This window comes from Eublepharis macularius, chromosome 6 (genome assembly GCF_028583425.1).
Source record: "Eublepharis macularius isolate TG4126 chromosome 6, MPM_Emac_v1.0, whole genome shotgun sequence".
Lineage (NCBI taxonomy): Eukaryota > Metazoa > Chordata > Lepidosauria > Squamata > Eublepharidae > Eublepharis > Eublepharis macularius.
The window spans coordinates 78,580,748-78,605,167 of record NC_072795.1 but is presented as its reverse complement, the minus strand read 5'-3'; the positions used below and the strand labels follow the sequence as shown (position 1 = coordinate 78,605,167).

Genomic DNA, 24,420 nt, shown 5'->3' with positions numbered 1-24,420 from the left:
ATAGCGTTTGAAGAAGTAGGGCTTTAATTAGAGATGGGCACGAACAGCAATACGAACAAAAAAAAGCAACAAACAGCCCAATCTGCTGTTCGTGAACAAGCTGTTCTTGAGGCCCCATTCTAAACGAACAGGTGGTCATTGCAAGCCTTGTTCGTTGCTGTTCATCAAGCCGGACAGTCTGGCACCTGCAATCAATTCCTTTGGCAACTTAGGCAGGGGTTGTCTGAACTCTGTCTGAACTCCTGCTGTTTCCCTGGAAACCCCAATCTAAGCCCAATTTAGCTTGATAGGCAGGTCTTCCTTCCAAGTGTGGAGCTCCAAAGTTGTTACAACAAGGGAGCAAAGACCAGTGGGGAGGGGGGCTCCCAGCTCTGACTTTGCAGACAGTGGAGAGACAGTTGCTGTTGGCATTTTGATAGAGAGAGTGCATTGGAGCTTGAATTTTCTTTATGTGTGTTGGGATAAGGATCTACCCCTTCAAGTTCCAGGGCTGTTGCCAGGCTCTGGGTCAAGCTATTATTTATTATTGGTACCTTTCCTGCTGCCTGCTCAGGTCAGGTTTCTGGGAGTGGTGCGGTAGGGATCTTGACTTGGATGATGGCTGGAGGAGAGCCTGCTGGCCCCCACGAATAGCCAACCACGAACATGTTCGTGAACAGGGCCATATTCATAGTTGTTCGTGAGTCCCTGTTTGTGGATGGCAACGAACAACGAACATCACATTTGTTTTTTTCTGTTCATGCCCATCTCTAGCTTTAATGCACAGAAGCTTGTCCTGGAATAACTTTATTGGTCTTTATGGTGATCCAAGATACCGCTTTGTTTTTGCTGCAACAGATTAACACAGCTACTCCTCTGGTGTAGCTGTGTTAATCTGGATTCTGTGGGGAGATTTCGGAGTTGAGGAAATTCTGTCCCTCAGTCTTCTTGGCCTAATTTCCTTACTGTTTTAAGCTCTCACCTAACTTTCTGCCGCCCCCCCCCCCTTGTCTGAGATGTCGTGTCTATGTTCTGGTCTCTGCTGCCAAAATTCTAAGTGCAACACAAGATAATGTTATGCAGTCGTCAACTCCTGCTAGCTTAATGGGTCTCCATGGGTTCATTTTTTAAAAAAAAGTCATGATATTCCATCTTGATTAGAAGGCAGAACTCTTAGTCTGTCTTTCCTCTGTTTTCCTATCAAATATGTTAAAAAGACATAGTAGATGGGGAAAGTTCCTTGATTTCCATTCATTGATGTGAGGCATAGGTCTTGTGAGTTCTCAGGGACATAAGCTGGCAAGCAATTTCATCTCTTGCACAACCTTTGTTTATTTTGTTGAGGCTTGTATAGGAACAAGTCTTCTCTCCATGTGTCTCTGATTCAAAGAAAACTGGCAGAGCTTAGAACTGAGATAAAGTTTATAAAAATGTCTTTGGTGCTAGGGTTGAGCATTAAAATGGCTGAAATAAAACAGTATGTGTCTTTGAACATGTGCCCAATAGCCATTCTCCTCCCAACCAGTAATCACAGCCAGTCCCCAAACATCTGGAATAGAGATCAATTTGTAAGTCTTTGCAGCAGTCTCTAATTTCTAGAACCTTTTCCTTTAAGAAATTAAGACTGGCAATATATTTTTAAATAAAAAAGTGTATTCTGAAATAATTTTGTTCGTATTTGATTAAAATATACAGCTATTATAAGTGGTCGTTGAAGACTCAAGTAGGAAAAAAGCTAGAAAACGTAGAAGTCTCAGAACATTTCCAGAGTATAACATACAATAGTTAGATTCCTCAAGGGCTAGAGGTTCTCATGGGGTATTCTTACTAATATGATTAATATTTAACTTTCATTTTAATCATGTCATGTCATTTAAGCTTTTTCTTAACAGTTATTTTTATTTCTTTATGATTTGTATTGTGTCCATTCACCTCCCATTTACATATGAATGTTTTACCACTGACCTCATCAATTCTAATACGTAAGTATTGTTTGAAGTCATGCTTTTGTAGTAGCTTGAGTTACAAGCCAGGATAGTTGCTATATTAACCCATGGAAGTTTTACAGTTTGCCTATACATGCCCGTTTGAAATGATAGGGCACTACAATGAACCCATAGTCTAAAGCACTTGTGCAACTTCTGTTTATTTTGCTAAACCTTTTGCAGGAGATGTTTGCCCCTTTGAACAATAATTATTACAAATTAGCACTTTAAACAAAAATCAATAAATGCACAGCTGTTTCTCATTTGTTCTTTCCCCCCAAAGATAATTCTTCTTTGATTGGTATTCTGTGTTTTCCACAATTAGCAGTATTTTGCATACCTAATCTGATTGTTCATTCTGTTCATTTCAGGTAGCATATTTATTACTATTGTAACTGCTGGATGGAATGTGGTTGCACACATTTCCTGCACCTCTATTGAGTACTGCTTGCAGAATATTTAATCGCACATCCCCTGTCTGCGATACACATGCTATTCTTCTAACACTTTAAAATTTATGGTTGTTGTGGGTTTTCTGGGCTGTATAGCCGTGGTCTTGGCATTGTAGTTCCTGACGTTTCGCCAGCAGCTATGGCTGGCATCTTCAGAGGTGTAGCACCTCTGGCATCTTCAGAGGTGTAGCACCACAAGACAGAGATCTCTCAGTGACACTGAGAGATCTCTGTCTTTTGGTGCTACACCTCTGAAGATGCCAGCCACAGCTGCTGGCGAAACATCAGGAACTACAATGCCAAGACCACGGCAATACAGCCCGGAAAACTCACAACAACCATCGTTCTCCGGCCGTGAAAGCCTTCGACAATACAACTTTAAAATTTAATTTAAAATCAACTTCATAGAGCTTGTTTGTGCCCCTTCTGACAACTCCAGCATAGTTGTGAACACCTGAAAGATAAGCTGGTTGCATTGTCTATGGACCTCCCCTACTCTGCCATTTTGTAAACTTTCCAGAATTTATTTTTTTCATACTTTGTTTTTCTTTCGGTGGTACTGGAGGTAAACCTGTAAACAAGTTGGTGATGCTCCTCCATTAAATAGCAAAATAATGTCACATTGCTATCATTCAGAAGGGAAAGTATTATGCAAACACTAAATTACAGTTGAGGCACACTTTAATCATCTCAAAAGGCCTAAAGAATTTCATGCGTTATTCATTTTAACTGAAATTGGAAGCATTCAAGTCTTACTGTATCTTGGTGAAAGTAGAAGATGAATGCCTGCATTTATTTCTCCTTTTCTGATGCACAAAGTTTGCATTATCCTATGAATACTTGTTCTAAATTGGCCTCCTTATTTTGTGACATGTGAAGGTATCTTTTGGGAGTTTGCAAAAATGCAAACCAAAACAAAAATTACCTTGGGAATATTCAAGTTTTCATACTTTGGACTGGAATAGAGGAGCGCACTAAAAAAAAAATCTCTATTTTCAGATTCGGGTATTGGGATGGCTGTAACTATTCCCCTATATTTGAGTGTTACCATACAAGTCTGGTATTCAGATCTGTGTTTTCAGTGAGATTTGAGTCCTACCATACTGGTCTGATATTCGGATCTAGGTTTACAGGGAGGGGATTCAGAAATTAAACTGAATCCATTATTCCCTGTAAGGGAATCTTTCTAGGGGGGGTGGAGTGGCTGTTTTTCATGCAGATTACACCAAAATTGATGCACAGCAGCTGCTGCTCCTCCACTAAAGAGCACCCCCCTCAAGTTTCAGATAGATTTTAAGGGGTCCAATTATAAAGGCCCCTGAACAAAGTGTTCCCAGCTACACTTATTTGTTTATTATGGGAGAAAGAATCCAGGGCTTTCATTAAGAAGCCTTAATGAAACACACAAGAGCAACCACTGACCAAAAGCCTCCCAATGCATAAAGAACCAAAAAAGCCCAACAGAACCAGGTAATCCTAGCAGAACCAACCTTGCAGCAGGCAACAGAAGGCACAGAGAGACAAGAGCAGCCAAAAGCACACACTTCGATACATCTTACCCTGTAGCTGCCTGCAGTCAAGCCAGCATTTCTGTGGGCTATGAGATCATCATAATTGGACAGTCAAGCACCCCCTAATGCACAATGCCGTTCACCTGTGAGAGTCATCTCCCTCCCCCCACTCATTTTTTGCCCAGGAAATCTTCCAAAGCAAGACAAACAAGCTACTGCAGCATTATTCAAAATGATGGCCCGGTTATTCTTGAATATTACTGAGAATAATCAGGATCCAAATATCAATATATCTGAGAATCTTGGATATATATATGGATTCCTGAAAACACCTGGAAAATACCAAGAAGGTATTTTTGGGTATATTTTAAAACAATAAATATTAACGCTCACATCACTAGTTTAGAGCTTCTTTTTTATGCTTCATGAGATAGAGCTAATTATTTGTAGTTAGGATCTGCTAAGTGTGAAGTTACAGTACCATTTTGCTTATATAATATATTGTCCCAAGATGATTTTTCCTTCAGGCTTTCTGGTAGTGAAAGGTTCACAGTTGGGATGCAGGGACATATATGCTGCTATTTCCCTGTTTCTGATGATTGTGTAACTTTACTTGAAGTGTCTTGCCAATCAAATTAAATATTATATTCTTAATGTGAAAAGACATCAGGGCTGATCTAAATCTTAGGCACAATTTAAATAATACTTTTGGGGAAGTTTCTTGCTTAGATCAGGTCTCAAATTCATAGCCAGTTGTTGAAACAAGCTTTAAGAATGCTCAAAGAGTTCTTTAAGCAAAGTAAATATTAATTAAACTTCAATACTGTTAGCTAAATACTGATTTGAACTGATGAGTAAATATTTATTTAATGACAATGGAGGATTATTACAGTGATTAATGCAAAATGACATCATGCTACAAATTCAATTCCCATTTCAATTTGACAGGCATTTTGTAAAATGCAATAGAATAGAACCAATAGAACACCAAATAATCATTCTTAGTTTTTTGCCTTACATGGAAAAGAGGTGGCGTATTTAGATCAACGTTTACTAAAGGCTGTTACTAAAAAAAAGTAGTGCCATGCTATGCTCGTGTCAGTCCCCTGAGTCTCTTTCTGACTATTTTCAAGCTGCTTGCAGACAAAACATTATTTGAGTAGCAGGGCTGTTCTGGAAATACACTTTTGTTGAAACAAACAATTTTCTCCTTTGGGTGGAGCTCAGAGAAAAACAGTACTGCAAGAAATTGGATGTACCCAGGTATGATTTGCTCATGGTTGTGTTATCATAAAGCCAGCAGTTTTGCAACTTTTAAAATTGTTTGAAAAGTAAGGTGAAATAAAAAAGTAAATGATAAACATACGTATAGTGCTGTTTCAGACATGGATATCCTACCTGAAGTATGAGAAGGAAAGGGCAAATTGATGACTGAACCATCCTTTGAATAACTAATATGTATGTCTGCATTTATACTGCAGAGACAAATGGAAGCCAGGCTGTTCCCTTAGGAGAAAACTTCAGTGCAATCGTTTTAATGTTACATTTATATCTAACAGGAAGCCCAAGATTTTGTTTTCAAAAGGGATTGGGACTTAAATTTTAACCCAAAAACATTAACAAAAGAGTTTTATTTGTTACTGAATGAGAACATGGAAAAACCAATGTATATAGTACTAGATTTTTGCATTGTAATAGAACTTGATGTAGACATGAACTGTAGCGCTGATGTAGACTAATGACACAGCAACTTAACCTGATAGCCAAGTTCCCTGATTGCCATCTAGATGCAGCTGCTTTGGCAGCCCAGAGCAAGTCCTCCGATGATATCATCAAGTCTTCCACGTTCCCAGCAGCCCACGCTCCAGCACCCAACGAGATTCCAAAGATTGAGACAGAATACTGGCCAGGTCCTCCCTCACTCGCGGCTGTAGGTATGGAATTACAAATGATTTGAGAAAAAAAAACCCTCCCCCAGCTATATACTACATAGTAAAGCTTGAAAGGGATTAATGCAAGGACAATGAACTTGTCCATACCTGCTCTTTATGAATCTTATGTGTGCCATAGTAAATAGACAGAAGTGTGAAGGAAAAGGATTCTCTTTTTTAAAAAAATACTTGTAGAATTTATAATCTTGAAACTTGTGGGATTTCAAAACCGCCCCCCCCCCAAGTCTTCAATGGTTCACATGGGCAGATTTCCTTTAGGAACCCCTGATGGAAGAACACACTTCACTTAAAACTTCCTAGAACTCACAAATATGATTTTGGGATTTGATATAGAATATTTTTAAAAGAGGAAATACTAACTTTTTGTGATTTCCCTTTTCAAAATGTTCTTCCACCCAACTCTGCAAATACTTTTGGAATTCACAAACATTTAAGCAGATGTTTGGGGGCTTTAGGATACCTTCTAAGGAAAAAACCCTGAGAAATGTTTGGGTTTCCATACATTCATGACCCTCAGGATTGTAGCCACAAATATTGTGAGGATTGTATCTGTAGAATTTAGTCTTTATTGAAAGGATATGCCCAATTTAAGTAGCTAATTATTCTTACCTTGACAACTCCGTTGAACCAAGTAAAATACTGCAATGAAGCCTGACTTCTTTTGATTTTTGGTTGTTGTTTTTCTGTTCTGGTTGTTTGTTGTTTTGCCTTTTCATTCTATCATTAGGAAATTGAAACTGTAGAAAATAACATATCTGGGGTTCTTGATGAGACAATCATAGCATAAATAGCTAAGTGGCTAAATTGGTCCATCTCTTTACCCTGAGTTATTTATTTTCTCCTCCATGACGTTGTTTTGAACCATACACATAATCTTTTTTTAAGCCCAATATGTATATCATCATGATCATCTTCATTAAAAAACAGCTGGACTAGATCACTATTACCTGTTGCACATAAAAGCCTGATTCATATGTTTCTGAAACTGGTGTTACAGAGTGGCAAACGGTGCAATCCTAAACAGATTTGCATTCTTCTAAGTTCATTGATATCAGTGGACATAAAAAGTTGTAACTTTGTTTGGATTGCAATGTAAGAGCCTGAGCTGTGATCTGAGAGGATCCATTGCTTTATCTGGGTTACAAATTCACTGGGTAGCCTGAGGCAAGCCACTCTGTCTTAACCTCAATCCTTCATCTGCAAAATGGGGATAATAATGCTAGCCTACCTTACAGGACTGGTGAATAATAATATGCATGAAGCAGTTTGAACATGGCAATTGATATACAAATGTTTATTATTATTATTATTATTATTACTATTATTATTACTACTTCTATTACTGCTGCTGTTGTTTTAAAGACATGTTAAAGTCAATGAGTTTAAATATCAGATTCATATTGTCATATCCCTTTTTTGTGATTATGTCAACATGAAGTGATTTTATCATGCCACATTTGGTGGGGGGAAGAATCATCCGAAGTATGTTGTTAACACAATTTTTTTTTAAAATGTGAGTTGAATCTGCTTGACTTTGTCCTAGTTGAAGATGAGTGTTCAGTTTTGATCACATTAGGATATGTCTAGACATATTCACCATAAGAATTGGCATGGCACAATTATGTCATATTGACTTCCTCCAGTTCAGAAATAACCATGTCCATTTGGCCTAAGTCAGGAGGAATATAAATAAGTCAGACTGTAATTTGTTGTTCTAACACTGAACATGATAGCTTTGTTAGAAGACTAAAATCAAATCTTTAATTTTTTTTAAAAAAGTAAATTACTAGATGCCATTATATCAAATTTGAAAATCTTTTAAAAATGTCTAGTAGAAACTCAAAACACAGACAGCAGTAGTTTAATATGACTTAAATGGATGTTACATATTTATGAGTATTTCAAGGCTTATAACTGCTTTTAATAAAGAAAAGTAGCTTCAGCAGCGGACAATTTTCTGTGGACAAATGGCAGGAGGAGAGAGTGGTAATCCTTTCCCTAGCCACTATTTTTCTGCTGGAATTCTCCACTCAGGATGCTTTCAAACAATATACTGTAGGGTTTCAGACTGTGTTTGTGAGGATAAAGATGAATCAGAAACCCTGTACTGATCAAAGCATCTGTGATTTGGCAAGTTGTAGCCATCCCCACCCCGAATGGTACGCAGAGAAAGAGTTAACTACACATGCGCACACCCCAAGTGCTCATCTCCTGAAAACTGTTTCTTCCTAAAACTGCTTTTCCATATCAAAGTAAGCTTAAGTGCACTACTTTGTACACAGTATCTCATTAAGAGCATAATTAGGTATGATAGTCTTTGTTCCACAGTATTTCTTATGTACAGATCTTTACTCTTTCTCTCCATCTTGCCAATGTTTTCTTCTCAGTATTCAGATTCTTCCACATGCACATGATTGATGTTATAATAAACTGCACAACTTAATCCAAGGGCCCTCAACATGGCACTCATGGGTTCCATTGCCGGTAGCTCTCACTAGCCCTTCAGCACCAGCCGGCACATGTGTACAGTAAGAAGAGAGTTTCTGGCCAGGTTTTGATAGGAACATAAATAATTTTTGAAAAGTGACCAAAATTTGATTTGGTGTTTAGTGATTAACTTACCTGAATTATAAATATACATTCAAATTGGGAAAATTTGATGATTTCAATAGAAATTCCAGTTAGGTGCATTAACAGTTTTAGCCATGCAGCCCAATTGCGTTTAGTCAGAGAAGCAAGCCTTACTGAGTTTTTAGAGTATCACTCTATTTGCACTGGTAAAGTACTTTGTATAACGCCACTGTCAGCATTATACCATAAATGTCAGAAACTCAAAAAGCTTCAGGGCACCAGGAAAGTTGTTGGGGGGGGGGGGATGTAAGAAAATACTTTCAAACAATATGTTAATTTTAAAAGGCATCTCAAACATATCTTCTGCCTGAGATGTTGAAGAGAGCTACTATCAGAGTTATGCATAACCTCACTCCCTGGCATTTTGTGGTTGGCTCTGCCTCCCATGGCAGCCATTTGGTGATTGCACCCGCCACCCTCTATCAGAATTCCAAAGCTGCTTGCAGTATCAAAAAGGTTGCAGATCCCTGACCTAATCTATGCAAATGAATGAATCATTTGTTCCATTCACAATATGTAGGTTTTACTGGATGCAGAATTTGAGATATGTAGGAAGAATATTGGAAGACATGACTGAGCCTTTAGAGGCCTTTGGGGAGATCACCTTTACTTGGAAGGATCAAGAATGGGCATGGAATGCACTGTTTTATGCATAGGGAAAGGGGCTGTCCCCTCATCTCCCACTGAGTGTGTATTTAGTGCCATCTAGTCAAAACTGACTTATAGCAACCCCATAGGGTTTTCAAGGCAAGAAACCATCAGAGATGGTTTACCATTGTCTGCTTCTGCGTAGTGACCCTGGACTTCCTTAGTGGTCTCCCATCCAAGTACTAACCAGGGCCCACATTGTGTAGCTTCCAAAATATGATGTGAGTGGACTAGCAGGTCAGGACTACCTCCCTCTAAAATTCAACAAAGCCTTAGAAGGGAGGGAATACAATCTATGCTTAGAGAACTCAAGAGAGGGCTAGATCGAGAGAGTGAAATCACAAGATACAGATATGTTCTGAAATTCTAAAATTTCAGCTTTATCATTGTAGTCATGGAACAAATTGCAGCTCCTATTACTTACTGGGTTGGAGCTGTTCAGTCCTGTAATCCTAAAGCCTTTTCTTTGAAGGTCTAGTTGTGGACCCTCCTGATCCAAGTCTTGCTCCCATCCTTTTGTTTTGTTCCTCCACAGCAAGCAAACTTTCAATGTATCTGAAGTGTACTTTTCACATGGGAAAAAATTAATCAAAAATACAATTTTAAAAGTAGAAGCTAAGCTACTAAGTTAAACCCTTAGCCAAATATGAAGTCTTTCCCATTGTACTCCTGTAGGACTTGCCAACAGACAACTTGGATGGGTTTAGTCTCTGGCATCCACAATCTCTTCCAAACTAAGAATACTAGCCACATCAATTGCCAGCCAGCTACTTAGAGGCTAAGTCAGTCAATGGGAAGTAACAAAAAAGTGTATTTTCCTTTAAACTGAATCAGTTGGCTCCCAGACTGGTGATGTTTCTACCTTAATAGTTTTGAAGTAAACTGGCAGGGTGGTTTGATACAAATGAATATCATGGTGCATTTATTTCTTTATTCAGCAAGCAATCTTTAAGACAGTATCTATAATAGATGTCACTTCTTATGTACATTTTGCAAGAGGCTCTCTTTGTGCTGTGGAAGTAGGTTCTGACATGAGACGCAGGTCAACTGGCAGAGATGAAGATCTTGAGGAACTTCAGAGGCGTCGGCAACTACAGGAGGAACAACTAATGAAGGTAATATTTTAATATGAATCACCTTCTGTTGTCAACGTGAACAACACATGATTTTTTTTCATTAGCTTACATGTTACTTTCCATTGCCCTATACAGCTCAACTCAGGTCTGGGGCAATTGATATTAAAAGAAGAGATGGAAAAAGAGAGGTTATCACTTTCTACTGGTCGTTATGAATCTCCAGTTAATTCAGGTAAGCAACAAAGTGGCAAAACGTGCGCAGGTGATTTGTGGGAAATGGTGACCTGAGCTGTTTACCAGAAGGAAAGTTTTCATCAGGCCAACTGCTAGTTCACTTGCTGGCAGTACAAATCATTTGGTGTGAACAATGTTGCCAATAATCATGTAAAGCAGTTACCTCATCGTCTTGTCCACTGCCCACCATTTCATCTCTGGCTCTTTTTCACAGTAAATTCTCAGAATGTCTTGAGCAACTGTGGGGACTTCCAGGGTGAATATTCTTGATATATGCTAAACAAACTAAATGAGGATGTGGCTGAGGAGTAAATACATTCTCAGATTACAATCTGAAGATGAGGATGCTATTTGTAAGATTTCCGATCCAGGAAATCAGGAACTTCCCAGATCAGTGTTGGGATCTGTGTCCAGCCATGTCCCACTTGCAGGGTTACTTACTGAAATATATGAATAAAATGAATTTTTATTACATATATGGGGTAACAACATATTTTGAGGTGGGTTCATGAGTAAGATATGGGATTCCTATTAGATTTGGTTGCAGAGGTTTTATGTGGATATCCTGCCTGGATGTAATGTTTAACACTGCCTTAGAAAGACCAACTAACTGTTTACAGGGACAAAGCTCAATATAAAGAAGATGATATGTATGATGGGCTTAGTATACGGCTACAAAGAAGCCTAGCAAAAGTCTTGGTTTAAGCAAAAGTGGGGAAAGAAATGACAGTGGTGTGTTTGTGTCAGGCATTTTTAAAGGAACAATTTAGGATCAGCCTAAAGCCTGATGTTTAATTCAAATTACTGCTTCATCTCAGTTTTGAGGAAAAAATGAATTTAGAAAACTATATTGAGTTGCATATTTCATAACAAGCATCTTAATTGCACTATTGCTTATGTATATATTAAGTAATATGTAAAATATGGATTACTGCTGAGGTCACAGCAATATTGATGCTTCTGAAAGGCCAGTGGTAATCTCATTAAATCATTATTAAAAAGTGACATACACCTTGTTGATATTTATGTTTCTCATAGCCTTTTAGCCTTTCCCACATTGGGAGAGGAAGTAAGAATTGCCTTGGGGAGTAGGGCATCATATTCCAAAGGGCTGGTTCATAGAAAAGGAATGCATGTCTCTCCAAGCAGGTTCTTATAGGCAAACTGAGCTACATTCCAGAGAAGAGGCAGTGTTAAAATTACTGCTTAAATGTTTATTTACAGGAAAATCTCCATCTGTCTATCTCTCTTGTTGTGAGTGTCTAATTGTAATGTATATCCTTGGTGCCCTTTCCAGAGCTCTAACGTGTATGTTTATGTCTCCGCTCAGCAGGAGGTTCATGACAACAATAGTAACAGAACTTTAAACCAAAAAAACCCTTATTCAAGCTTTCCTCTGCACTGGTAGCACAAAAATAGAAAGTAGAACAGGAAGTACCACAAAGATTATGTTCAGCTGCACTCACAAGCTACTTTGATGGTCTTTGCACCCAGTTGTGGAGCCTCTGTGTGGACTGCAGATATCAGGCATAGTGGCTCAGCATTCCAGACACTTGCAAATGCTTCACTTTAGAAGCACCCTGAGTTGTATGCCAGTGCCTAAATATCCTGGATGATTCAAGAGCCCTTGACAGTGTCACCTGCTCAAGCTCAGACACACAAATATAACTCTTTATTCTTTTCTTTATGTATATATTTTTAAGGAAGATAATATTTCTGTTTAAAGTTACTGCAACTAATTTCCTTTTTTCTCTTTGCCATTGTATACATATTTGCCCACTGAGGACACATTTTGTGCATCCCATGCATGACCTTAAGTCATAATAAATGTGCTAGTCTTTGTTAAGACTTAAGGCTCCTTTTAATTATTGTTGCAGCAAACATTGCCACCATTCTGCAATTAGTTTTAAGGTGTACCTGTATGCAGCATATGCATAATTTAATCTACATGAATGATACAGGTATGTGCACCAAGGAGTAGTTGGTTGGCCAGTATTCCTTGCAAGTGCTTATACAGTGGAAAGCATGTATGTATTTATTTGTTTACTTGGTTTATACCCCCATCTTTCTCCCTAATGGGGACCCAAAGCAGCTGTCATCGTTCTCTTCTCCTCCATTTTGTCCACACAACAACTTTGTGAGGTAGGTTAGGCAGAGAATATGTGACTGGCCCAAGGTCATCCAGCAAGCTTCTGTAGCAGAATGGGGATGTGGACCCAAATCCTAATCCAACACTCTAACTAGTATACCACACAGTCTCTCAATTACTGTCTAGTATTGGCCATACTATAATGTGAAAAGTGATCTTTAGGTGTTTTAAACTGAAGATCTTCAAATAACCAAAGACTCACCTGAAACTCAAATACAGTGCTAAATTAGAGGAAGCATTATTTATGTTGAATATGTCTGATAAAAGGTAAAAAGACCACGCTAAAGAAACATGTGCAGATGCAAACTGTTTCAACATGCCATTTAGAAACAATCTCATGGATTAGGACATTCTAAGATGTTCCAGTTTTGATTCTAGCTTGTGTTTGATAGCATAATAGAAGTTTTTTCTTCTTCCCATTTAGCCTCACATGCCACTGCCTCTAAAACCTCTTCTCTCCCTGGCTATGGCAGAAATGGACTTCATCGGGTAAGGAGCCAGCTTCTCCCTTAAAGTGTTTGTGGGGAGGTTTCTTTATCCCATTTTCTAAGCTAGCCTTTAAATTCTTTCCCTTCAGTGAGTAAATAATAACAGTTTCCCTACCCTTTCTGTTAAACCATTGTCAGTCTTCATTATAATATGCTTGGTCCCTAAAGCTTCCTTCAATAGAAAACCTGGTGGGAAATAGAAAACAACGTAGTTCATGCTCACCTTTTACTTCCACCTACTCAGGACTGGCCCAAGACATTTTTACGTTTTAGACAAACATCCCTCTCCATAGCACACACACACATACAGAATTTCACTTCCTGGTAGTAAAAGTTATAATAATAAGTTAAATTGTTGACAATTGAACAGCTTTTATTGGAGTCACTTAAGGCTGTATTCTCACTCTCAACCATTACTGTACCTGCATATTTCAGGGGGAGGGGTTCAGTTCCCTTTCATCTCTTGATCATGTGACTGATGTTTGGTTATGGAGACCTAGGGGAACACCCTGCAGTACAATATAATTTCATTATGTCCCCTAGCCAGTTCTTCCTCTCTTTGTCTGCTGCCAATTTCCTTAGGCACATATGCAGTTCTTGGCATCTCTGCATATAAGGATGCTGTGGTTAATGAGTCTGTCCATCTCTTCTTGTTGCAGCCAATGTCTACAGACTTTGGTCAGTATAACAGTTATGGAGATGTGAGCAGTGCTGCTCGAGGTAAGTAGTTCCATCTCTGTTCTGCTTTGGATGTTCCTTGTGCTTCCTTGTGCTTTTTGCAGTATGTTCTTCAGCAGTACTTGACACTTTAGAATGATTAATCCATCATCACTGAATTACAGCTGGTAAATGTTGTTACCCCAAATTGATACAGTAATCAGAATCTCTTATACATTAAGACCTTCTTACAATAAAGACAGCAGAATGTAATGATTATTTATTATTTTAATAGTAAGTTAGTTTTAGTTATTATTTTATATGTTTATTTTAAAAAAATATCCTGCCTTTTCCCCATCTATGGCCCTTAAGGCAACTCACAAAAACGATAAAAAATACAACAAATTAGCAACATGCACAGCTGGGAAACTGATGTTTTAGTGTCTTTCCTATGGTTATCATATTCTTCTTACTGCTGCTATTATGGCTGTTGTTCTTTCTGCAGAGAGTACTGATGAGGATGTATTCAGAAAATGGCCTTTCTTCCAAATTTTATCAGCCTCTTCTTCTTTGTATGGCTATGCATCTGTAAAATTAATTCCATTATTCTGAACAGTTAGTTTATTAGTTATGAGCCTTGGGTATGTTAGCCTACCAGAAAGACCTTGGGAAAAGAAACCATATTGTTTCTCCAATCCTGATGAGATGTGTTTTTTCCCCCTCCCCATCTTACTTTTCAGATTTTCAGGTACAGTACGGATTTTCTTCCATCAAGTAACAACAGAGATTTAAACAATTCCATCAAAAAAACCAAACAAAAAATCATACACTATGTTACTCATCTGAATTTCTGCTACAGGGAAGAGTTTATTGATACATTTAACTGCATGTTTAACTACTAATCAATGGTGTAACTTAAGCCTATATTTCTTTGGTAAAGGTACAGCCAATACAATGCCGTGCGCAAGTCAGTTTTATAAACTTTCCTAAGACTGGCATAGAAAAATCCTGCAGCAGTTCTGTTAGTATACAATTGTGGAATTTCTCTCTTTTTCTCTGGTTCCAACCTAGGGGAGATACCAGACATATTCTTTTCATTTTGAAAATGCATACCCCTTTTATTTTCCACATATGATCCTTTGACCTTCCCCGTTTTGTATGTGTTTGCTAGCCAGTTTGCTAAAGAGCCACTACTCACAATTCTGGTCATTGCATAATGTCTTATCGGTCCCATCCAGTAGTCATATGGCAGCAGCATCAGTTATAATATAGGGGAATAATTCCAACTACAAACAATAAAACGGTAGTGGGAGTGAGAGATATTGAAAAGAGAGGTGATCCAATCAAGAGATGTCTGTTCCCATCAGTTCTAATTCTAAATTCTAAATCTTACAAACAAGTTCATCACAGTATGATATGAACATTTCTATATAAAACGATAATCAGTGGACAATTATAATAACTCAGGAAAGAATTTACGGTCCCCAGTTGGAGTGGTGGAAATTTACCATTTTATTCTTCATTTGAGCGGAGTCAAGTGTCTTATCATTAGTAAAATACTATGGAGCTACACAATAAATATTTACAGCCACCTTCAGCAAAAATATGTTATAAAAAAGGATAAAAATGTATCTCAGACATATTTAATAGAACTGAAATGGCAGTCCAGTTCTGATGGTTAATATTGCCCATACTTCCGAGTACATGCTTATGAGCCATAAAATACAAGTTACAGGAGATGGTTGTTGACCATGCCTTGCCTGTAAACTTCCCTGAGAAATGTAGCTGGCTATACTTGGAAACAGGCTGGTGGACTACATGATTATTTTGTCTGATACTGCAGGGCTATTCTTAGGATGAGAAAAGGCCTCACAGCTTGCAAGTAAATTTTACTGGTATTGACTTGGTAGACCCCAAGAAAAACTTATTTACCCCAAGGGAACAATCTGATGATTTGAGGACATGTCAGAGCCATTTCATTAATCTGTTATGTAGTAGATTATAATAGTATTCCATTGGCTGATATAAAAGTCTAAATGTTGGGACCACGGGGGAGGGGGAAATGTCCATATTCCCTACAAATGACTTTACCCTGTGTGTGTGTTTGTGTGTGTGTGTGTGTGCATGTAACCTGTGTGTCTGATGTCTACCTATATCCAATACAGTCCCTCCCAGATGGTCATGCCCCTGGAATGCGAATGGACAGAGGAGTATCTATGCCTAACATGTTGGAACCAAAGGCAAGTGCAGATATTATTCATTTTCGCTTCAAAACTGTTATCTGAAATTATGACTGCCTTTCATTAAAAGTTGTGTATATACTTCTGCTTTTATGTGTTTTGCTCTGGACTACACATATGGTGACTGTACCTCCTTTGTTTGATATGACAGCAGTGTTCATTGTGACCTTATTTAAAATAATTATGCCTCAAGCAGCTCAGTGGTCATCTATCTGAGCAGCTCCAAGCATCTGATAGAGTTTAAACTGGGTTGGTTCCAGTGAGCCTCTTATGCTAAGAGAGGAGGCTTGCTCCTGTAGAAGAGCATTCCACTCTAGCTGAAAGAAATCAGTGAATCCAACTCACTGAGTGTACATGGAAGTAAGGTAATGCAAATCATATGAAAAAGGAAATATTACGTATTATCTAATAATATTCATTGGCAATGGAGTAGAAGGTTGTGCTTGAGGATCATCTTCTCCAGTTGCTGAAAAGGTGATCAGTAATCTCTGCTCCTATAGCAGCAATTGCACGTGAAGGGGAATGGGAAGCTGAACTCTAGGCAAGCGTACTCCTATCGAACAGTGATCCATTCTGACAGAGATTACATCACTGCTCATATGTTTTGCAGTACAAGAGCATCATTTGCATACCCCTGATTGCTGGATATGATTTTTATATAGACTTTTATGTTCTCAATAGAAGAGATAGTAAGAAACCATGTCTTACCTAACTTCTAATAGATACCACAATTAAAGGTGTAAATAAACATTACCAAATATAGCAGCCCTGCATCTTTTCCCTTCTCCCTCCTCCATAATATCTGTTAAATGTAAAATGCTTGACACTATGTCACTGCATTGACAGTCTCTCCTCTGTCTCAATGGTTACCACTTGCTGATAACATATATGATTCATTAAAAAAAAGAGAGAGAATCTACTCCACAGCTGGTGTGTTACTTTTACTGTGTTAACAGTTAACTAAAAACTCTGGGCCTGAATTTCTTTGGTTTAGAGATTGTTTTTTTTAAAAAACTGGAGAAACAATCTCAAATTCCTGCCCAGTTTTAGACTCAACAACAGTTTTTGACAGCACTCAGAGCAATATTATGGTGTAAAATAGAGGCATGTGATCACAACAAAACTATTCAACAAAGTTTTGTTGATTTTGGCTTGTTTGGGGGTGGAATTAGTTATAAAACCATGTCTTAATTTTATGTTGCACTGTAAATCATAAAGGCGTGTAATTAAATTTTTATATTACAATGACTTGTATAACTGTGATATTGTAAGATTTTATTGTGAATTCTTTTCCAGACTGTATATAAGTCTACATTATTTCAATTATTAATTACAATAAACTAAGTGATGTATGTTTATTGATGACTGAATCCTCTTTATAGTGCTTCTGAAACATTCACTTGATAAGCAGATAATGTAACGGGCATAATCTCAGTTGATTCGCAGAACCTTAATGATGGTTTTCTAAAATTTGACAGAAGGAAACTGCTCTTAAGTGTTAATATTGTGGTCAAAGAAGCTGACTGTGAACACATATCTCAGAGAAAGATGTCCTGTTCTAGTTGTGCAAAATCTCTCTTAACAATACTAATAAAAAGGATTAGAACATCAACAAATCCAAAACCTTTGCCCAATATAAAGTCCATACAGAATATGGTGTTTCCCTAGCTGAGAAAGCAAAGTAACCACACCACAGACAGATAACTTAGACAAAGGAACCTAGCCTATGCTTCAATTAGAATCTGCAGGCCAGTAAATTTACCAGCTGCTTAGTTATCTAGTGGAGGGTGAATTAAGAATTCATTGAAAATAAATCACATTCAATAGAAAAACACTCTAAGTGAAGTAATTTGGGGAGAAACAATTCCTGACAAACTATTTTTCTATGTGGATTATCCCCAAACCTAAAGGCAGGAGTCCAGAAGTTCAGCACGTCAGGGTATACTTTGGAGACTGAAGGATTGCTGCAGGCCCTCCATGTTGATTCATGTTTCAAGGCACAGGAAAAATAGGAAATGCTTTGAGATGCCCAGATGCTGCTGGTCTGTTTGCTCAGTGCTTTTGAACTACAGACAGTAGTCTGTAGAAGGGAATCAGCATAAAGAGACACACATCTGAACAGAGGAACAAAAAAACCACATGTATCCCTCTGAACTACCAGATATTCTCAGATCCTTTTTTGAAAATTAAACTATCACAAACTCCATAAATATTTTAAAAGATCTATTTTGAGCATGACATAATAGGAATGTGATTAAATAATCTATAGATTGCTCCATTTAATCATGTCATTCTATCTCCGTATATCTTGTGGAAAGCCTAGATAAGGAAATTATCTTGAGTATACTTATAGCAGCTGATATGAAGTTATATAATTGGAAAATGTTAATACACTGATGGAAAACTGTGGGATATTATGATACTGTTGTATGAAATTCATTATTTTAATATCTAAAAACTTTGAAGAAAAGCACAAAGTGAAAAACGGGGGAAATTATCTCTTTGTATGTAATTCCATTTTTGAGTGACAGTTCTTGTACTACTTCATATAAGGTTAGCCTACACGGTTAGGAATTCCAGTTTTAAAATCTAATCTCCTAAGCTTAGAGCACTGAAGTGTCCATGTTTATTTGGAAGCAATCTCACTAAGTTTACTGAGACTAGCTTCCCAGTAACTGAGTTTAGGATTACCATCTCAGTTATTTTAATAGCGGAATAACTGTCCAGTCTATTATTCCTTGCGGTTTGAGATGTATGTTTGCTTTTTATAATAGGTTACCTTAAAGAAATGTAATTGGGTAAAAATATTCACGTTTTGAGTTATAGTTACAAACAGATCTGTTCCTTTTCCTGTGCATCATATTCCAGGTAGATATCTCTGTAAAATCAGCCTACAAAGCTGTGTAACCACAATAAGATATGTCTACACAAGCATCCTTGGATACATTCTTTTTCTTCCATTTGGTTGTTCCAGTGCTTATTTTCATGCCTTCTGCTTACAAAGTCATTTCCTCAAGTCAGGGTTGTAAATCTGGTTCTCATTAACACTGAATACATAGTGCAACTTACCATGGTACACACATATACATCTGAATAACCTTGGTGTGTAGTGTGAAGGGAAGAAAGAAGGAAAGCAATCTTGTTCCTCTGTAGGGTTTTGAGGACTTGAGCAAGATCAGAAGCAATCCTTCTTCCTTCCGCATTTTGAGACTTTCAAGGAACCTTTTCTATTCAATTTGTTTGCTGAGGAATCTTTGCCGTTAAAGAGGATTCTGAGATATGTCTTAGGATGCATGCTCCAACGTGCTGGCTTCACCATCAACCCATGTGCATTGAGAGTGCATTCTAACACACATTCAATACTCTTAGGACTCAGTGTGAGTCAGTGTGGAGCAAGCAGGCTTTACAAGAAACCTGTCCACCATTGGTGATCATATTGATGAATAAGTATTGGAGTAACCCCTGATCTCCCCCCCCCCCCCCCGAACATAATTAGAAAGCTAGGGAAATAGAAGAAGAAACTTGAGAGGCAGGTAAGAGATTTCTTACTGTGATTGATGAGTGGCTGCCTAACAAATCAACTTGAGGTTTAATGCCTTGATAAATGAAGGAGGGCAGGAGAATAGTTGTAAAACAAGGTATTATGAGAGATCTAGTCTAACTAATTGTAGGTTACCTATTTAATAAAATACTTGTTATCATGCAAACAAATGAACGAAGAGTACAGTGAGTCAGAGGTAACAAGATGGCATGCAGAATCCATTAATTCTTCCCATTTATAGTTAGTACCACAACAAGTAAAATTGAACTGGTCCAGACATAACCCTAAATACAAGAGATGGTTTTAAACAATTCAAGAAAGGGTGGAAGATAGCATACTCTCATTTAAGTATTTAAAGCAGCCTTTTAGTAACCAGAAATTACTGTCTTATGCTTGGGTGTTTTATTGTCTTTTGGGGGCACAATTAAATCCTAAAATAAATGCTTTCTTTAACAGATATTCCCATATGAAATGCTCATGGTGACCAACAGAGGGCGAAGTAAAATTCTAAGAGAAGTGGACAGAACCAGATTGGAGGTAAGAGGACCTTCTGTTAAAAGGTCTGGCAGAAGGATGTTTTATAGGAGCTAAAATTCTCATTTGAAGGTAGATTTACTAAGAAAGAGATTGAAAAATAAATATGGCATTATAAAATGAGCACATGAATAACCACACTCTCTGCTGCCCATAGCAATGACTAGTTGGAGATACTTTAGTGTAAACTATGAAAAGTCCTTTTAAAAAGGAAAATCCTTACACAATATGACTGTCCAGATCTCATCTTCAAAGCAGTTACAGTCTAATTGCGCTGTGTTAGTCTGCTGCAGCAAAATTAAACAGAAATCTGGTGGCACCTTAAAATTTATCTCAGTATCGGATGTGTTGCTTTGTCGGAATAAATTTTATTAATCTTTAAAGTGCCACTGGCTTTCTCCTTGAAGTCTACTGGCAGTGAACTCTGCAGCCAGAACAAACCAAATGGGTGTTTTTGTTTTAGGAGTACTTGTAGCTCTTAAAGTATCTTCACTGCCTGGGTTAAATTTCCTGCCATCTTGGCAAACCAGAAGAAGGTTGATTAAATTATGAAGCTGCTTTATACTAAGTTAGACAATTGGTCCATTCATTTCATTTTGTCTACTTCAACTGGCAGCAATCTAATACTTTCCATCCTGCTACCTTTTAACTGGAGATGCCAGGAATTGACACTGAGACCTTCTTTGTTGAGGGCATGTGCTCGGACGCTAAGTTATGGGTCCCTTGTAAATCTGTGTGACTAGATATTTTTCCTTGTTGCCATTTTGTTTGAGCCTCTTCCTGACTATAGATAGTACAACGCTTCAGTAATTTCATGCAGATGTTTTTTCCAATATAAATCCTAATATAAATCCCTCAAAATTCAGATGACTTCTCCTAAAGATGTACTCCAAGTATGCCTATTTTTTCCCAGTGTAATAGCTTGAGTCTGAATTAGTGCTTGTCTGAGGAGGGGCTATGGCTCAGGAATAGAGAGTCTGCTTTGGATGCAGAAGGACCAAGGTTCGATTCCTGGCAACTCCAGTTAAAGAATAAGGTGGTTGTGAAAGACCTCTGCCTGAGACCCTGGAGAGCCTCTGCCAGTGAGGGTAGACAGTATCAACTGACCAAACTTGATAGATGAATAGTATGACCCAGTATAAAGCCACTTGTTGTATATCCATGGCATTTGGAGAACTCTGGGTGCCTGTGTTCCATGCATCATCGTTGTTGTTTCATCATCTGCCCTGTGCTGCATCACTCCACAACTGAGAGCTACAATCATTCAGGCTTCTAAATCCAAGTATCCTCTTTGTACCTGTGAACTAACTGTTTCTCCTTTTCCTGTCTTCCTTCAGCGTCACTTAGCACCCGAGGTTTTTCAAGAAATATTCGGCATGACGATACAAGAGTTCGATAAGTTACCTCTCTGGAGACGGAATGACATGAAGAAGAAAGCCAAACTCTTCTGAATCACTCTGTCATTTTTTTGAGAGAGAGAAAGAAATCACATATAGGATAATGTGTAATACTTACCTTAAGTACAAACACTTTTGGGAGAGTAACCACTCAAGGAGCAAAAAGAAAAAGAAAAAAGGGAAAAAAATCTGAGAGAGGCATCTATATGTACCTTGTGATTCTGCAAGGGCCTTTCCACTTTGTCAGAGAGCTGTGGCATGAAAATCTCTGTATTCAAAATTGCAGCGGTGGTTTTCATGCATTATAAAGTTTTTACACATGTATTCATAATATGGAGCTGCTCTGTCCTCCCTATTTTCCATTCTTTTCAAAGGTCAAGGGACTATATTGATAGAGCCAGGAAGTGCCCATAGGACACCAAGCCACAATGATGTAGTCATGGTCTCGCCACGGGATGAATGAAGATATTCAATAGTTAAGGAATGAATCCTGTGTTAAATATTTATCCTTTGGGCATGCCCATTACAGTTCACTGGCATTGTTCTCAGACTGTCTGTCAGCAAAGCAGGCCAGTGATGCAGCTCCACTTTGCTGCAAACCAGCCAAATTCTCTGAGAACAAACTCCCAGCTTGCACTTGAACATATCTGCTAAGAATCTCAATAGCAAATTGCTGTGGTTGTAGACAGGCCTTCCCACCTCCATTTTCCCTCCTGCTTTGATTAATTCAGTTCCTGCTTTAAGCCAATTTTTTGATGTTAACAAGAGTAGCAAACAAAATAGAGTGGTTTGCCATGGGGAGAAAGAAAGGGTCTCTGTTCAGACGTAATATGAAACCATGGAAGATTCACTCAGCTCAGAATCCTTGAATCCTGGTCTGTCACATCAAATTCTGGCTTCAGTGTTGCTGCTCTTTTCTCCACATCCCTACCAGAGACCTAGTAGTTATCCCATCCTATTTTGTTATACCCACTGACGGTAATGGCCCTTTTCACACAGTCTTTGTAAACTTTTTTGGCTGCAGGTTGCTAGTAGAATTTTTGTGCCATTTTAGACACAACCAGTTTGGCCGTCAGTTGCTAATGGATTTTTTTTTACCAGTTCAGACAAAGCTGCTTGGCTCACATTTGCAATGTGGGGTTGAGCCTTAAAAAAAATAACCTGTGTTTGCTGTTCACAAGCTTTCAATGCACTTCCCATTCGTTGTATTGTTTGAAATGCCCATAGCTCTTCCAACAGTGCCGCCTTTTTATTTTCCCTCCCAATTCCAGCATGTTCGTGTAGTAGGTTCTCTGAATTCCCAGCTTTCGTTTTTTTTTTTAAAAAAAAGAAGTAAATCTTTAGCTTCTTCCGTTGTGGAGATATGTCATATATCTCTATAACTGAAGGGGTTAGTGATGTACTTTTAAAAAAAAATGTAAGCTGGGAATTCAGAGAAACTTCCATTACAATGCTATAGTGATGTTCTTGAGCCATTTTTAAAAAAATAAATACAAAAGCCCTGGTAACCTGAGAGGGGGGTGGTAGCCACTCCCCACACAAGACAAAAGTGACACTGTTTGAAATGGCCATAGCAATTCACATATGATTCATCAACGGATGTAAAAACTGTTTGAAACTGTCACACATACTCCTTGCTTTACACAAACTTAGGACAGCAACAGATAACAAACTGGTTAGAATGGAAACGTGAAAGGGGTCAAAATCTCAACACATTAGCAACTTGCCACTCTTTACTGCTGGCAGCATGAAGGTGGAAAAGGTTCTCTTGGGAATCTTTGGCTGCTCTCAGAACATCAACCTGCTGCCAAGCTATCAAAAAGAGTCCAGTAGCACCTTTAAGACTAACCAATTTTATTGTAGCATAAGCTTTCGAGAACCACAGTTCATCGGCGGTCTTCCTGTGCAGTCCCACATGGGACTGCGCACCGCGCAGGCCTGCCGATTCCGGAGATTTTTATAGCTCTGAGCCACTAGGGGGCGCCCCAGCCTCCAAACGCGCATGCGCAGCCGTCTTTTCCCGCCGAAAAACGGCTCCTAAGAGGCGGGGCACCCCCGAAGTCCCCTCAGTTCCTCTTTTGCCGCCGACTGAAGAGGTTCTTGCTAGCTCTGCTGTTTGATAATTCCTTACGAATTGTTGGACTATGTCGGATACAGCACTATTCAAAAGATGTTCCACCTGCGACCGAAAGATGACCAAATCGGATGGTCATTCGGAATGTCTCTACTGCCTTGGGGAGACTCATAACCCGCAGGTTTGTAAATTCTGCCGCACCTTCACCCCGAAGGCCAGAGCAGAACGTTCGGGTAGATTGCAAGCTTATCTGTGGCGGCGCGCGATGGCTGCGACCGACCCTCCTGCTTCGGGCAAGTCACCTGCACCCGATAGAACTTCTACCCCGACCTCTAAATCTTCTGAGAAATCTCGCTCTCGACACTCCCCGACATCCAGCGTCTCGAGATTCCCGAGCCCCAAACAGGTGGTTCGGAGCTCCTCGACACCGACAGTTCCGGCTTCATCGGATCCGACCTCGGAGTCGAGGCCAGCGTCGGAACCTCCGGGCTCCAAAGCGAGTGCCTTGCTGGAAAGAGAGGGCTCAGTACCCCCTTCGGAACCGAGAACGCCGCTCTCGGATCCGACACCCAGTAAAAAGAGGAAGAAGAAGAAGCACCTGTTTTCCAAATCAGATAAGCAAGTCTTGGAAAGTGTAATCACCCCCCAGCGGGTGCAACAACAACCACTCGACTCCGATCTTCCGAGAGATGACCGTGGTTCCGGGACTGCATCCCCCCCGAAGAGAACACCGGGGTCTACCAGGTCTAGAGAGTCTGATGTCATCATGGTGGAGAGACCTCCAACCCCTTCGGGTATACCTCGCTCCCCTTCTCGTGGATCCTGGTCGTCAAGATCTTCACGGTCTGAAAGGGGGCGCCCGTCCAAACGAT

At 38.9% G+C, this 24,420-nt stretch overlaps 1 protein-coding gene across 9 annotated transcripts in view; it reads left to right on the top strand.

The window, feature by feature from the left end:
- Positions 1–21,805, top strand: part of ABLIM1 (actin binding LIM protein 1) — a 224,231-nt gene extending 202,426 nt beyond the window's left edge. For 6 of the 9 annotated variants that reach the window (XM_054982176.1, XM_054982172.1, XM_054982173.1 and 3 more), the window contains 6 exons: positions 5,715–5,861; positions 10,182–10,273; positions 10,370–10,466; positions 13,042–13,106; positions 13,765–13,825; positions 14,503–15,904. In XM_054982176.1, the coding sequence (XP_054838151.1) occupies positions 5,715–5,861; positions 10,182–10,273; positions 10,370–10,466; positions 13,042–13,106; positions 13,765–13,825; positions 14,503–14,540 (500 nt within the window). In that variant the 3' untranslated portion in view covers positions 14,541–15,904. Of the gene's footprint in view, positions 1–5,714; positions 5,862–10,181; positions 10,274–10,369; positions 10,467–13,041; positions 13,107–13,764; positions 13,826–14,502; positions 15,905–15,927; positions 16,003–19,999; positions 20,081–21,414 lie in introns of those variants that run through there. The other 3 variants (XM_054982177.1, XM_054982169.1, XM_054982174.1) reach the window with 3 other exon arrangements.
- The last annotated feature ends 2,615 nt before the right edge of the window (positions 21,806–24,420 follow it).